The sequence below is a fragment of the Molothrus ater genome, chromosome 4 (assembly GCF_012460135.2).
Source record: "Molothrus ater isolate BHLD 08-10-18 breed brown headed cowbird chromosome 4, BPBGC_Mater_1.1, whole genome shotgun sequence".
Taxonomy (NCBI): domain Eukaryota; kingdom Metazoa; phylum Chordata; class Aves; order Passeriformes; family Icteridae; genus Molothrus; species Molothrus ater.
Genome location: NC_050481.2, coordinates 28,710,715 through 28,726,640, shown reverse-complemented (window position 1 = coordinate 28,726,640; position 15,926 = coordinate 28,710,715). Strand labels below are relative to the sequence as shown.

The window sequence follows — 15,926 nt, the reverse complement described above, 5'->3', positions numbered from 1 at the left end:
GAAGAGCAAAGCAGGGCTGGGAGGAGTTGGATTAGTCAAACAGTCAGTATTTTTAACAAAGTTCATTAATTGGTTATTTTGTGTCCTGAATGTAGGTGGTAAAAGGGTGAATTGTAATACAGAGATAGCAAATTTCTTTTTTTTTTTTCAAACCAAGAACAACCAAAATACATTATTTCACTTTTCAGAACAACCATTCTAATGCAAAGTTGATGACATTAATGGTGCACTTTGTAACAGCCCATGGAGACAAAGCAAATTAGTACTTTGGCCTCTTTTGAATATCATCTTATCTGAGGCCTGGGGAGTAAGCAGAAGTTGCTAGTAATTAACTGTGGCCTTTAACAATAAAATTATAATAATCTTCCAATGCTAGATTTTGTAATAAAGGCATAGCTCCACGGTGGCAGAAGCACAAGAAGATACCAAAAATAGCTGAACGTGTCTTTAGCCATGAATGAGAAGCTTCTTGTTTTATGTAATAATCACAGAGCATGAAATTTTGACAACTTGGCATGTTTTGAACTTATTTTTACTTCACTCATTTTTAAGAGCAAATGGCTGATGGTGTCTAAAAACAACATTAAATGAAGGGCAGCTTTGCAGGAATAGGAGATGGGATCCTTAAAGTGAGAATCTAAAGAACCTTCTTGTTTGAAACAATAGAAAAATACCATCATTCTACATTAATGAAATTTTTATTCAACACCCAGCTCTTCCATTTGATGGGGAAGCAGACAAACATATCCCTTAAAGAAGAACCTCAAACAACAGAGTACTCCTCTACTGCTTTAGAACTGATGAATGTACACCCATTTCTCCTAGACTTTGTAAAAAATCAAAAAACTGGTAGGAACCCTTAGCAGAGTGCCTCATCAGGAAGGGCCAGCCCAACCACTGCTCCTTCAGTTCTTCCAGGAATGGCTGATTTGTGTGCAATGAATAAGCAGATGCTAGATATCATTGGAGTACATCACAGTGAACAAATACTGCCCACAGGCTGGGGTAGTACAGCAGCACACAGGCCAATCCCTCTTAGCAGGTGTTCCAATTACACCTTCTTAAAAGCTTAACACTTTGTCTGGATTCCAGATATCAACCTCACTGCTAAGCAAAGTTGGAAACAACAACAGAAGTCATCAGTACAAAAAGAAATTGCTGTAATAGGCTTCAAAGAACAAACAGCTTCCGTGCTCCTCTTTATTCAACAGAGATGATTCGTTAAGGTGCTTTAGGGTTCTGCACGGCAGACAAGCTGGCAGAGGTGGCCATTCAATAAGCTGTGGAGCCTTTAGCGGGTATGCGAGGGCAGCCCCCGGGCAGAGCCCTGACCTGCTAGTTTCTGTAGCGGGGCATCTGTGGAGCAGGGGCTCCCTCTAAGGGGCCTGAGGAGGAGACTGTCATCAGCTGCCCACCGTGAATTCTCTCATTCACCCGCAGGGCACAGCCATCCTGCAGCATCCTGATAGCGATCCTTGCAATGTTTTTGGAGTCATCAAGTCCACTGTGAGGTCTCCCATCATAACTCATGCCCAGATTTTCAAGCGTGATTGTCAGCTTGATCAGATTCCTAGGAACCTGATGGAGAAAGTGAGTAACATTCAAGGATTAGGTTGGATACCAAGTCTTTTTAATCTAACACGGGGCAGTAGAAACACATGCAGATTTTAAGCCTCCTTAAGTCACAAATTACTTTCATGTTGCCTTCTGTCAGATCACTTACCATTTAACTTCAAAGCACCTTGGTGAGACAGAGACTCTCATTTTTACAGAGCAGAAATACTCAACAGGAGTTTGTCTAGACCTGGGACCTGGGTCAAGAGCCTCTGACCAGCACCAGCTCAAGATACACTTGTGCTGGCAAGGGTGGAAGCTGTGACCTAGATAAGTTTAACCATCTTTATAAAAAACAAAACCCAGTGACATTGCAGAGGGAATCTGAGTTTGGTTTTCCTTTTAAATTCCTTCCTAATTTCCTTTTAAATGAAAGTGATTAAAGAAGCACCAAGCTCCTGAATGCCTTCAACCTTCACAGGATCTGATCAGCAACACCTACAGCAGCCCTGTAATATTTGTCCAGCACAAAGTAAAGCTCTTCCCTAATTAAATGTCAATCTCTCTTTTATCTAGAGGTTACATTTAGTATGAAAAAGCCCTTCAAATAAAGACCATTAGCTAGGCTGAAATCCCTTTCAAAAAAAGTACTTTAGTGTAGGCTGATTGGGAATTTGCTAGAATCTCCAATAACTCATTTTATGGTAGTCTGACAGAAAGCAGCAATAAGGTCCAGCGCTGAATTCAGTATTAAAAGTCAGTATTACTTTTCTCTTGACAATTTGATTCCACTGTAGATACATCCTAATCTTTTTCTGCCTCCATTACGCTGTCAAAAGTCAAGATTCTATGAGGGGAAAGGTAGAAATTAGTTTTATAGTGTATTGCATGAAAACAGGAAAAAATAATCAAAAAATCAAAACAGTCTTTTCAGCTGAACTATTTGATCTAAGAGGACCGGTGTAACATTTTTAGACAATCCTTCAAGGAGCACAACCTGATTCTTAAAAACAAGATTAAAATCAAAATGCAGTAATTATATGACCTTCAATTAGTGAAGTGAGATCTGCACATGAAACACATTTGAAAATCAGGCACCAGGCAAGTAGTTCAAGTACTATAATTTTATACTACACAAGTAGAGATGACAAGCACAACAAGTCATTCTAGACTTTTAAACCAAAACTTCCCGTAAGAGAAACAGGAATTTGTACAGACCTTGTAGAAGTTCCCATATGATTTGCGAATATTGATCCACTTTTTGGCAAAAGAAGGGTATTTGATACGGCTAATACAGCACTGGATGTTCAAAAATTTACTCATATTCCAAGATCTTAGAAAGTCAAAAGAGGAAAATATTAGTCATATATAATCCTGTGTTCTATATATTGCACTGGTGTGGAACTAAAAGCTGTCTTGTCTCTGGTGATCAGTAGAATGAAAACAGTTTAGGAGAAGCTCATTTGCTGTAATCCTGGTAAAGAATTTTTTGATACGAATTTGTTAATCATGGGGGAAAAAATAATGACAGGAGCAAGACTTTCACCAGGATGGTTTCAGGTCCACAACGGTTAGGACAAAAAATAGCACACCAACTACCACATCAGTACTGAAAACTGCCAATAAATTAGATGCTCACACAGCCCTCGGGGAAACAAGCGACACCTTAAATCTTCCTGATTATTTGGGTATGCATTTATCTCTCTACTTCAGGTAGCTTATTGAAACTAGACTGCACCAAGTTTTATGAGAAACCAGATTTCTAAGAAAATATGAAGAAATTATACTCCTGTTTATTTAGAAGCCTGCCTTCCTGAAGGGAACCACCCCAACAAGTTTGTAAGCTGCAAGCTAAAGTAAAGCTTTTTTTCCCCCCATCTCTTCCAGTTGTCTATGCAATCTCACCTATACAACAGATATTTCAATGCACCTGTTTTCCTTAAGGAATTTTACTGAGGGGATTCCTCTGGAGGGTAATTCCAGAGACATTTAGGCCCAGTAACATAACCAGTCTTGTATCAGCTTTTCTTTAGCATTTTCTTTTTTTAATTCACTGTTGCTTCCAAAGATAGCAATGTAATTATAGGTTAAAAACTAAAAATTGCAGAGTGTTATTTTCAGGTATTATGTGCTAGATATAAATAGAGAATTACAGCAGCAACAAAGCATAAAGTCTTCAGCAGCACTCTGTTGCATACAGACCACTAGGAAAGAAATGGCGCCATCTGATGGATTTAAGCTTCATTTTGAACAGTTCAGCTTTACCAATTTTAACAAAAGCTTCAATTAAAATAAAACCAGCAAAATGGCAGTGTCCTGATCCATCTTTAGCAATGCTCTCACAAATATTAAACGTGGTTTTGCAGTTTTAGATTGTGCTGAAGGCTGTATAAGGACATACCCATCAGACAACATGGAATAGCTGTACTTTGTTCCCAGGTCTCGTTGTCTCATCCACTCTACAACATTCTGCAGAACTTGAGGAAAAATATCAGCTTTGTCAACAATGTCCTAAGGGAACAAAAAAAAACCCCAAAAACCAAAAAACAACCAACAAAACCAACAAAGTAAGGAACACTTTTTCAGAAAAAAATCCCTCAGCATTAGGTGTATAAACTGTATTGGTATATGGGCAATTAAAAACTTGGCTTCATCAAAACCTTTACAAAACCAGATAACACGTTAACAGTTGACTGGGCAGATTTTTCTAAACTGAAAAGATAGCACCACAAAAACACTGCTAGAAGAGCCCACCTCCTAATAGCCTCTGTAAAGGTAACAAGGTTAGTCTGTAGTTGAACCTGGATTAAAACCTTTGAGGTTGTTTCCCAGGCTTCTTAAGTCACTTATCACAAGCCATTGCCATCCCAAGACTCTAAACTCTTCAGAGCAAAAATATTAGGAGAGGAACTGATACAATTCAAAAGGTCCTTTGCCCTACTAAAGATTACATTTCTCCACATGAATTTTAAAGAGGCTATTTTTCCCCACAAAATGACCAACTTAGTGAAATCAGCTCTATGATAATTGGGAGAGGGAAAAAACCAAGATAATAGGCCTTACAGAAAAATAACCATGAAAGACTACCATTTAAAGTTACCAGTCTGAACACATCAACAACACATCCCTTTTTGTTTCCTATTTCTTCCTGAAGAAATGAAAGTGCAAATTACCTGGGTTATTCCTGTCAGACTGATGCAGAAGTCTGAAAGCTTGGGATTAATCTCTGGCTTCTACGTATTGCTGAAAGGTATCCTCCTGTAACAGGAGAATCAATCTCTCAGCTGCAGCACACTCTGCAGCCTGCAAGGCAACTTCTCTGGCTCGCCTGCAGCCCAGAGGCAAGAGCAGCTACTTGTCCTGCTGCAGGCAAAAAGGAATGTGCACCTCCTGAGCCAGCAGGAGCCTCCTGACGTGGCCATCATCAGATTCCTAAGAGGACAGGTGGCTTTCCAACCAGAACATGGCCCTCCTCTCAGCCAGTAGGTACCAAAGAGTGGGAATGTGGGAATGTATTTTCTATAAAACTTATTTTGATTCTTAAATGATAATGATTTATCATATTTGGGATCAATTTTCTACTAATAGCATAATACTACATCTTTTTTCTAACTGTTGCAAAAAAAAGCAATAGCAAATCCTCCAGGTTTATGAATTCCAAAAGGGTCAAGACCAAGACATTTGTTTAACTAAGACAGGACAGTAACTTGATGTCCTCCCATAAATTTTTCTTAAAGATTACATCAAAAGAAATAGAAGACTGTATTAAAAAACACATAGGTTTAACCTGAGACCAAAAAGAAGAATTAGAAATGAAGTTTTGGTTCCATCAGCACATTATTCCCTCATTTGGTCATTTCTGAAGGGACTGCCAGGGTGGATGACTACCCCCCAACCCCTCACAGTCCTGGCATTGCTAACTACTTCTTTACAGTGATATATTCCACTATAATTTAAAATAACATATTTTCTGTTATACTTCCATCATGAAGGAAAAGATGTCACTAAAAGTGGTGTAATAGCTTGCAAATACACAGAGAGATCTGCTGAACCTTTGGCAAATGTTACCTTAAGAAACACAACCCTGAAGACGTATGTTGGGGAGCATTGCTGTGAGAAATGAAGAAGCATCCTTTCACTCCTTCTCCCTGACATCAAGCAGAAATGAGAAAGGGAAGTGTGACAGAGGTCACACACAAAAGTGAAGAGCTCTGTAGAAACATTTTTGGATTCTAATCTGGATTGACAGCTATCCTATTTGTTACTAGTGCTATGTATAATGGACACATAACTCCTGCTTTAAAGTCAGAATAACCCTCTGTTTGAATGTTTTAAGGACAAAATTAGTAGGCCTCATTCCAGCCTCCTGAATCAAAGTACACAAGAATCAACAATCTACTTGGGCAAGTAGTGGTTCAAGATAACATGCTAAAAAATGCAGCAAAATTTCCACAAAGTAAATTGAATTATTCATGCAATTCTAAGAGAATTATCACATCTATTACATCAATGCCCTTAGGGAAATTATTAATATTAATATTAATGTATACATTTATACTGTTGAGACATTGTAATATGTGGATCACAAAGAAAACTAAGGCAACCCTTCACCAAATGCAGAAATTGTTTTCTATACATGCTTCATTGGGCTTGGATGTATAATTTAAGTGTAATTGATATAATCACACTTTAACTTTCACAACATCAATTAGATGTGTATTTATCTATTTCTAAAGCTGATTTTTTTCATGCCTCTTCAGTTGTAAAACTGCCCAGATATTAATTCTTTTATCCATATCCTCCCCAGAAAAGCATACATGTCAGACTTCAAGGTTAATTTTTGCACCAGAAATTTAGACATCATTTATTATCTGGTATGTTTTTTCTCTATTAGCTCCTGGAGAAGAACACTGCCACTAATCCAGTAAGAGGTAAGATTTCTAAAACAGCATCTAGGTAATGCTGCAGAACCCTTAAAATGGATAAAAAAGTACTGTGTTTTCTTGGGTCTCAGATCAAGATAGGTCTCCAGCCCTTTGCCACTGGAGATGGAGAAAGAAATGGCAAAAATGGTCTTCCTAGAGAAAGAAGAAAGGCATCATTGCAAGAATAATATTTATAGGGACTTCTAAATTCTCTTTTGGTGGTGTCCTATAATGGTATAAATCTTGTGCAAAGGGGAGAGAAATAATGGGTAATAGATGAAACAAGGGAAAATATAAATTAGAGGAATATTTAGAATTCCCATGGAGTTTCTTTTCAATGGGTACTGAATATTTGCAGCACAATGCACCATAACACAATCCTGCTCCAGCAAACAGTCTGTTGCTAATACAGACCAAGATATCCGGAGGGAAACGGAATCTTGCGAACCCGAAAAGGAAGGGCTTACAAACACTCTGGAAAGGAGATAGGATCAAATGAAATGCAACAGAAAAAAACCCAAAAAACCAGAAAATTGGGAAATTTAGTGACAACCAGAAAATGGCCTCTGATGAAATGAGCTGCAGTGCAAAGGAGCAAAACACGCCAAAACAAAGCTCACAGATGTTGCCAAAGCAGGGGAAAAGGTCAAGGAGGAAGACACAACTTGGAGGGGAAGATATGAGGGACATGGCATGGATACTAGAAAAAAAAAATAAAGAAAAATATCTCTCCCAAAATCAAAGCCATCAAAAGGCAGGCCATATGCCATCAAGAGCAGGTACATGCAGCAAAGCTTGCCAAAATTGATCCCCGCTGAAGGCCAAAACAGAAAAGAAGGACTTACAAACACGCTGGAATGGAGATACCATCAAAGGAATCACAGTTGGAGGAGAAAAAAAGAAATTTGGGAAATTTAGTGACTATAAAAAATGGACTGGGATTATATCGGGAGCATTGCAAAGGACCAAAAGATGCCAAAACTAAGCTCGCAGATGTTGCCAAAGCAGGAGAAAAAGGCAAGGAGGAAGACACAACTTGGAGGGGAAGATATGAGGGACATGGCCTGGATACTTAAAAAAAAAAAAAAAAAAAATCTCTCCCAAAGTCAAAGCCATCAAAAGGCATGGCATGCCACCAAGTGCAGGGACATGTACCAAAGATTCCTCTATTGGTCCCCATTGAAATTTCATTTCCTTTCAGGAAGGGAAAGGGAATCTTGCGAACCCAAAAAGAAAGGCTTATAAACACTCTGGAAAGGAGATAGGATCATATGAAAGGCAATTGAAAAAAACCCCAAAAAACCCAGAAAATCGTGAGTTTTAGCCTCTTCAAAAAATAGCCTATTTTTAGTGTCTTCAAAAAATGCCTGCATCAAGTGCAGGCACATGCAGCAAAGCTTGCCAAAATTGATCCCCACTGAAGTCCAAAACAGAAAAGAAGGACCTAGGAACACTCTGGAATGGTGATACCACCAAGGGATATAATATGGAAGGAAAAATAAAAGAAATTTGGGAAATTTTGTGACTACAAGAAAATGGACAACAATTATATCAGGTGCAGTGCGAAGGACCAAACGAGGCCCAAACTCAGCTCACAGATGTTGCAAAAGCATGGGAAAAATCAAGGAGGAAGACACAATTTGGAGGGGAAGATATGAGGGACATGGCATGGATGCTTAAAAAAAAAATCTTTCCCAAAGTCAAAGCCCTCAAAAGTCACGGCATTATGTACTAAAAATTGGTGGACAGGATGGAATTTGTTTACCTTTCATAACTCATTTGTGTGTTCATGATATTCTGTGTAATTGCTGATTGTGCTGAGGGGTTTCCTGAAGTTCAAAGGGCTGTGGGATGTGATATGTGTTGCACAAAAGAGGTCAAAAGGCACAGTAGTGTTATGGGTCCAATGTTCAGCACTCACAGAAGATCTGTTTAGCGGAATGACCATTTGAAGTGATAAGCCTGTTCTTTGGAGAATATTTTTCAGAGTTGTACTGTAATATACCGTGGGACTTGGTGTGGAAAGTATATTAAAAGTACAATAACATTTGCCAAAAATGAAAAAGTACCCATGGAAGCTCTAAGAGTGTTACATCATTATAAGAAAGCTATCTACTGCTTTATATAATATGCTTCAGAGCAGCAGCAGCAGGACTGGTTTCCCTGCTGGGCTTTGCTGGAAGGTGCAGCATTCACCCAGCTGGGACAGGGGCAGAGAGGAGAGGGCCCAGCTCACTGAGGGAGATGAAGGTGGGAGGCAGCAGCAGAGGAGGGGCAAAGGCCGTTGCTCACTGCTGACAACAAGGGTGTGGTGGAAGGGATGTGATGTGAGGGGGAGTTCCCCCTGTCCTCTGGAAACACTTTTGATTGAGTGCACTGCATGGGACGAGTTTGACAGAAAACCTTTATTAGTAAAAGCATTTTCCTGGGAGAGACATCCTTTTATGTCCTGTCTGGGCACAGCAGGACCAGCAGTGACAGCAGCACAGGTGAGTTCCTCATTCTCTTCTCCTGGTGCTCCACAAGGAGAGGTGCTGGGTGAGAAGGGCCCGGGCCAGGAAAGCATCAGCTGTGCTGGTCCATCCGCTCGGCTTCCTTGGCCATGTCCCTCAGAAGAGCAGGACAGTGCGGATACTGAAAAGTGGAAGGGAAGGGAGGGTTGGCTGCAGCTCAGGAGCAGGCAGTGTGGCAGGCAGGTGTGCCTGGGGACCGGCCACCTTCTCTGTCATCCAGCCTCTTCCTGACTGAGCTGCATGAGGCATGCAGCAGCGGGGCAGCCTTCAAATCCCTGCTGAGGGGATTTGGCCACAGGATCTGTGCTGAGCTGAACCATGAGCAGGAGGGTTCCCTGTGCTGAACATGGGCTCTTCCCTGTGGGCTATGGCAGATCTTGCCAGCACTCAGCTGGGAGGCCCTGCTTCCTCAGAAGGCTCAGGTGCTCTTTGGGAAGCCAGTGTTGCGTGCTCTGCCTGTTGGAATTTTAGGAGAAGGTGCTGAGCTTTGCTGAACCTCCTGCTGGTCAGGGTCTCACCTTTTTCCTGCATGTAACAACTCAAATCCCTCGTTCACTTTAGCGAATGGCAGCGTGTGCGTGATCAGCAAGTCCGAATTGAATTTCTTCTCCAAATAGCCGGAAACTAATTTGGGGATACATTCTCTCGTCTTCCAGCCTAGAAACAGGAGAGAGCAGCTGCATGAATAATGGGAGAAAGGCTCTTTTGGTAAGGTAGTGTTACTGTCAGGGTCAGGACCCATTGACCAGTGCTGGTGCCACACCCTTGTGAGATGTTTTCTGCTCTTTAGGATGAGTGGGTTACTGTGTGAAACAGGTGGAGGATTATTTGCATGTCTAATACTAATGTTCAATACAGGCGATGCAGTGCTTCTCTTTAGTTGTCTTTTACTTGAAAACCCTCTTTTACTATGGATTGTCAACTACCAAGAAAGGAAATACTGAATTGTTTAGACTGCCTTCTTAAATACAATACCTCCGAGTGCAGTTCCCTTCCATGTACGCCCAATCAGCAGAAGTGTGGGATCGATGGAAATCTTTGAACCAGAATCCAGTACCCCAACCATCACACAGACACCAGTGCTCATATTGCAGGAAGCCAAGGCAGCAATCTGATGGGACAGGCAGGAGAATGAGAGAAAGCCATGATGAGTTGGTCATGGGAGTGCACTTTTTGTGCAATCTCCTGCTCCTCCCTGGTAATCTGAAAACATGCATCTCCCCTTGTGGAGCAGACCTGGAGAGGGTGGGGCTTCTTTTAAGATTCATGGTGTTTTCTCTCACAAAGATATGCCCAACAGTGCAAGCAGCCTGTGAGGAACTTCCCATGGGGGTGATTTTAGTCCTGAGAGGAGCCTATCATGATCTGGGAGGGAGGACAGGTGCTGAAGTACCACCTACCATGGTGTCCGCGTGCCCGATGGCCTCAAAGGAGTAGTCCACGCCCTGCCCAGTCATCTCAGTGAGCACCTCCTGGATGGGCTTCTGGAAGTCTCGAGGGTTGATGCAGTCAGTGGCTCCCAGCTCCTTGGCCTTGGCAAACTTGTCACTATTGATGTCCACGGCAATGATGCGGGAAGCTCCAGCTGCCTTGCAGCCCATAACAACAGAGAGGCCAACTCCTCCCAGGCCAAAAACGGCACAGGTGGAGCCTGGTTTTACCTGCACAGATGGGAGCCTGTGAATCTCCAGCAGCAAGAGGAGGAGGAGGAGGAGGAGTAGGTTTCTTTTGTACAGGATTGATGAGGTTGTGAGGGTGACCCTGGGGTGCTAAACACGCCTGACTACTAACCTTGGCTGTGTTGATGGCAGCCCCATAGCCTGTGGAAAACCCACAGCCAAACAAGCAGACTTTGTCCAGAGGTGCTGCAGCATCTATCTTGGCAACGGCGTACTCTGGGACCACGGTGTATTCTGCAAAGGTGCTGACCCACAGGAAATGATGGATCTGCTTCCCTTTGCACGAGAAGCGGCTGGTCTTGTCCGGCAGCAGGTTTTGTGGTTCAGAAAAACTGTGGAGAAGATGCAAGTATTTGTATTTGAGTGAAGCTCTGATGGGGGTGTCAGATTTGTCATAAAGTCCATCCCATGTAGGTGTAGGGGAAGGCAAAGTAAACTTACTGGGACTTCTGGCAGAAGTTCGATTCAGGATTCTGGCAGAAGATGCATTCCCCACACTGAGGGAGGCAAAGGGGGATCACTTTGTCTCCTACAACAAAGTGGATCTCTGTTAGGTGCCTTTAGCTCCACAGTCCCTGAGGGCATTGCCTGTTGAATCACCTCTCCTGAACTTTATGATGGTAGAAACCTACAATAAACCCTCTGCTTTCCCTTTGAGGATGAATGCTCCAGGCCTCATTTGTCTACATGGGGAACAGATTGGAAAATTGGACATGAGAGTCCAGTGCATTAAGTCTGCACTTAGTTTTTTAACCAGTGACTCAGGAGAAGGGAGAAGTTTCTGAGCTCTTGGCAGAGCTTTGAGGCCTGAATCCTGGGCATGCATTTGAGAGTGTGTTGGTTACCTGGTTTCACAGTGGTCACTCCTTCTCCAATGCTTTCCACAATCCCAGCTCCTTCATGGCCAGGAATAACTGGGAATTCCACATTAGGCAAGGAACCTTTCAAACCATGATCATCTGTGTGACAGATGCCTGTGGCCACAATCTGTTCGGAGAGGAAAGAGTAAATGGTGATTTCTAGAAATAGTCCAGCCACTGTTTATTTCAGTTTGTGGAAGGATTTTCCACAGAACTTCTCTGGGCAGTTAAGGTGATGGGTGGACACTGATCACTTGATTATACCCAAGCTACAGCCACAAGAAGAGCAGCTACCTCAAGGGAGAAAAAATTATTGAAAAGTATTTTTACCTTGATCCGGACTTCCCCTGCCTTTGGGGGTGCAACTTCCACCTCCTCAACAGAGAGTTTGCCCGGGGCCCAGGCAACAGCAGCCCTGCACCTGATAACCTGGAAACAACCGAGAGGAATACATTGCAGGGAAAGGTTCACCTTTGACAACAGCCCAGGACAGTTGTCCTACAATCACCAAAGCCAAGGCTGCACAACACATATCTGTGCACACTGCAGCACTCACTTCTAGAGCTACGCAACTGCCCTGTGCTGTTTTCTGAGGGTTGCTGGTTGGGTGGGATTTGGTGGGAGGGCAGAAACATTGGAATGCTCAGCTGTATGCAAAGTGTTCAGTAAACACTGGCTTTGTGTGAAGTGTGAAATACAAAATGAAGTGACTGGTTCATCTGGGGTACGGGCAAATGTGACAGCAACATGAGTGCTTCTGCAGGTTAAGGCAAGCAAGACAGAACTTTTCCTTTCAGTGAGCTGAAGGTATCTAAAAAGAGGCTACAAAACAGTCCCAGCCCAGCTGGTAACTGGATAATATCTCTCCTTGCCAAAAGGATGATTTATGTGTGATATGGCACAAACCCTTCCCCAATCAACTCAAAGCAGTTTGGCATCAGCAAGATGGGGCTTGCAGCCTGAAAAGGGTATTGCCATGGACAAGGCTGAGTGCAGGAGGTGAGCGGCTGAGGAGGGCACCACTGAAGAGCTGCGTTTGCTGCCAGAGCAGGAGCACAGGGTGGGATTGAGCAGGAGGGTGTTTTTCAGGGCAGCACAATTGCATATTTTGTCTCCTGAGCAGCTGGGCAGGACAGAGGGGGAATGCACTACCGAATGCAGGTCTGGACACGTGCAGTTGCCTGAGAGCAGAGTCTGGTGAAATTCTCAGGGGTTTGGGAGAGGTGGGGGAGTAAGGGAAAGGGAGGAAAGAGGGCACGCGGAGTGATGTGCAGGCTGAGCCTTCTGCAGCGGATTTGGCCGAGAGCAGGGCACCTCGGAAAGGAGGATGGGAAATGCCTTGTCCTTACTTTTCCCGCGGTGGCCATGTGGTCTTAGCAGAGCTGTGTCTGTCGCTGTCGCAGGCTGGAGGGAAGCTGCTGTCTGGGCGTGTTGCAGGATCCGCAACACTGCGGGAGCAGTCCCGGTGCGGCACCGTCTCTGGAGAGCGCTGGGTGATGTGTGCCGGGTGCTGGATGCTGGGCGGCACAGGGAGTGCTGAGGGGAGGAGCTGGATAGCGTCAGGGAGATGGATGGGAGCAGAAGTCCTCCTGCCCTTGGGTCATTGCCTGCCCTCCGTGCCTGAAAGGCTCAGAGAGCTCAGAAAGATTTGGTTTATTTGTTCCAGATGCTTCTGGCAGGTGTGGAGGGAGGAGATCTGCATGACTGCTGGGGCTTCCTTGGCATCTCCTTTTTGCCAGGTTAGAGCATTTGACCTGGTGGCCATCCACACCACAATATTTGCAAAGAAGTTAAAAATTAAAAAAACCCACAAAATCCAAATAAAGGCAGTGAAGATGTGGCATGGATGACAAACACACGTCGCTGTCTGGGTTGAAGCTTTTTACTGTCTGTGGTATTGGAGCTATTTTCACCACAGCACTAAGAGCAGAATGTCTGTCAAGAAAGAAATTTTTTTTTTCCAAGGACACATTTGCTTCACTCCTGTGTAGCCAGGTTTGTTGGTTCACACCCCCTGGGCTCTTCAGGTTCCCCCAGAGCTGTTTTCTGCTGAGGCATTGGAAAAGGTGATGTGTAGGAGAGACAGGATGAGTGAAAGCTTATTGGAGGACCAGGCTAAGATGAGCACCATGCATGTTTGGGAACTGTTTCTGTGTTTGGGAAGAGGTCAGCCCCATGTTCATGTGTTCAGTGCCCGCAGAGGTTTGTGTTGGTGCTTGTTCTTGAATGTCCCAGCCCTATCTCATGGGCTGAGGGGGAGGTTCATAGCAGCTGCAGGACCCAGAGTTGGCTGGCCAAGCCCCCAGCTCTCAAGTATCCTGAACATATCTCCAGCTCCAGGGATGCAGCCCAGCTGCTCTATCCTGCCCCAGCAGCTGTCTGAGCTCTTGCACAGAGCATGGCAGCCCTGTGGTGGGACAGTGGTCCCAGCCACATGGATGTGCTGCTTGGCATTCAGTTCTCCAGCCCTGCTGGTCAACCCGACCTGTAGGTGAAGTCATGCTCCTGTCTTGGAGGTGAGCAGCTGGCTCTAGAGCAGACATGCACTTGTGGATCACTTTTATCTGTATTTTAGGTAAACAGGGATGTTTAACAGTTTTTCCCAAGAAATTTCTACTTTTTCATACATTTGTTTGCAAACCTCTGGTAGCCTCAATCAGACCATGAACAATGACGATTTCCCAGGAATAAGGAGTTTTAGAATGAAGATTTAAAGATTTTCAGTATTCAGCCTGGTCAACCTGTTGCATTTAAAAAGAAAAAAATCTATCATGACTTCTAGTATGCTTTGTGTATCTTGTTAGAGAAAAAAAATGTCACTTGTCCAGAGCAATTATTTTCACTGTCAAAAATGTGATAACCTCTGAACAAAATATGGGCTTCTTGTCTCCCAGGTATCTTTGTAGCACAGCTGTTCTTATTACTGTGATCTGTGGTCTCCATCTGATAATCTGGATGCATTGGAGGGAATTATGTTGTGTGGGAATGATCATTTGGCTTTGATGCACTGTCAGGGAGCGTGATCTTAAAAGCATGTGAAAATAGAGCTGCACACTGGAGCATGTGCCATTTCCTGGGGGAGTGTCTGGGTGGATGTGGTGTGGTGGGAGAGCAGAAACATGGGAGCTCTCAGCTGTAAGCAAAGCCAAGTGATGTTCAGTTAAACTCTGTTGTAGTTCAAGGTCTGAGGAAACACCATTTGTGCTTTGTCTGGTAGTTAGATTGCTTCTTGGGAAATTACTGGATTTTTCATGTGTTTGGTGGATTTTTCGTGGTGTCATCATGTGCTAGTGGACAGTTGGTGCTCTGATGGGGCATGTGGTCTCTATTTGCTGCCAGGAAAGCTCCTAAAGAGAGGCTTACACAGGGATGTGCAAGAGCTGTCCAGAGCTGTCCTGGCCCTCCAGGAGTACCTCAGAGCCAGAGAGTCATCAGGAAGGGCTGTCAGAAACCTTCTGTCCAAGCTATACAATCACACAAACAAATTCATCTTCAGCCTAGTGTTGATGAGGGTCTGCAGGGCAAAATACTCTAGGAAAGTATGAACTTTTTGTTGTTTCTCAGTCAGAATACACTTCATTCCTCCATGTGAAGACAGATCTAGATGGCTGCCTTATAAAATATCCCTAATAAAAATTATATAATGGGTTTATTGTTTTGGACTCCAGCAGCTATTGTACTAAAGATACTAACAGCTGGAATTTACTATGCTTGGCAGACGACAACCACAAAAATGGGCTTTGCATCATCCTGAGGAGGACAGAAGTGAGGTTTGTTGTACTTCAGCTCTTTTTCACTGACGACTGAAGTTCAGCTCTCAATTGTTGTGTAAATTTAGTTTATAGACATGTTTAAGGTTAAACTGTAATCTGTTGATTCTCAAATCATTAAACTGTGATCTCTTGTCCTCAAATCATGAAACTAGCTGTGCCACTCAAAGACTCTTTCTGCTGACACAAACAGGTGAGTCATCCGTAGCACAGTCCCCTTGCTTCACATGGCACCTCTTCTACCCAGCTGCCATGTGTGTGAGTGCCTGCAAGCTCTGATTAGTCCATGCTAAAGATATGTCAATGTTGACCATATTTGCCAAGATAGAAATAGCCTTGTTTCTGTTTCCACATTGCAAATTCAGAAAACTGTAAGATGCTTTATGTTTGGGTTGTTGCAAACTGTTACCACTCACCTGTCTCTTCCCATTTATTCTGTATTCATACTTAAGAAATTAAGGAGCCTCCCCTTTGTATAATGGAAACAAAAAACTTGATGCACCTTCGTATTTCTTCACTCTGCTTCCCAAACTTCAGAGGCATTTGTATAAATTGGCCAAAGGTGTTAAACCACACTGATCAACAACTAAAACAGCCTCAAGAAAGAGGCATAAAGGTAAAAAAA

The 15,926-nt window shown here is 43.3% G+C and overlaps 2 protein-coding genes across 2 annotated transcripts; both read right to left on the bottom strand.

Annotated features, from left to right (window-relative positions):
- Window positions 1–679: 679 nt before the first annotated feature.
- On the bottom strand, window positions 680–8,427 carry LOC118686459 (3'-5' exoribonuclease 1-like). Its single transcript, XM_036382686.2, is given in 7 exon segments — window positions 680–1,578; window positions 2,773–2,887; window positions 3,956–4,065; window positions 4,728–4,787; window positions 4,789–4,812; window positions 6,255–6,278; window positions 8,401–8,427. Coding segments are annotated over 7 exon segments (603 nt in total). The 3' UTR covers window positions 680–1,335.
- A 438-nt stretch (window positions 8,428–8,865) lies between these two features.
- On the bottom strand, window positions 8,866–12,966 carry LOC118686087 (alcohol dehydrogenase 1-like). The gene is made up of 9 exons (XM_036382054.1): window positions 12,881–12,966; window positions 11,862–11,960; window positions 11,517–11,658; window positions 11,113–11,200; window positions 10,784–11,003; window positions 10,393–10,653; window positions 9,968–10,103; window positions 9,511–9,649; window positions 8,866–9,113 (listed from the first exon to the last, which is right to left on the bottom strand). The coding sequence occupies exons 1-9, from the start codon at window positions 12,896–12,898 to the stop codon at window positions 9,089–9,091; spliced, it is 1,128 nt and encodes a 375-aa protein (XP_036237947.1). The 5' UTR covers window positions 12,899–12,966; the 3' UTR covers window positions 8,866–9,088.
- Between the last annotated feature and the right edge of the window lie 2,960 nt (window positions 12,967–15,926).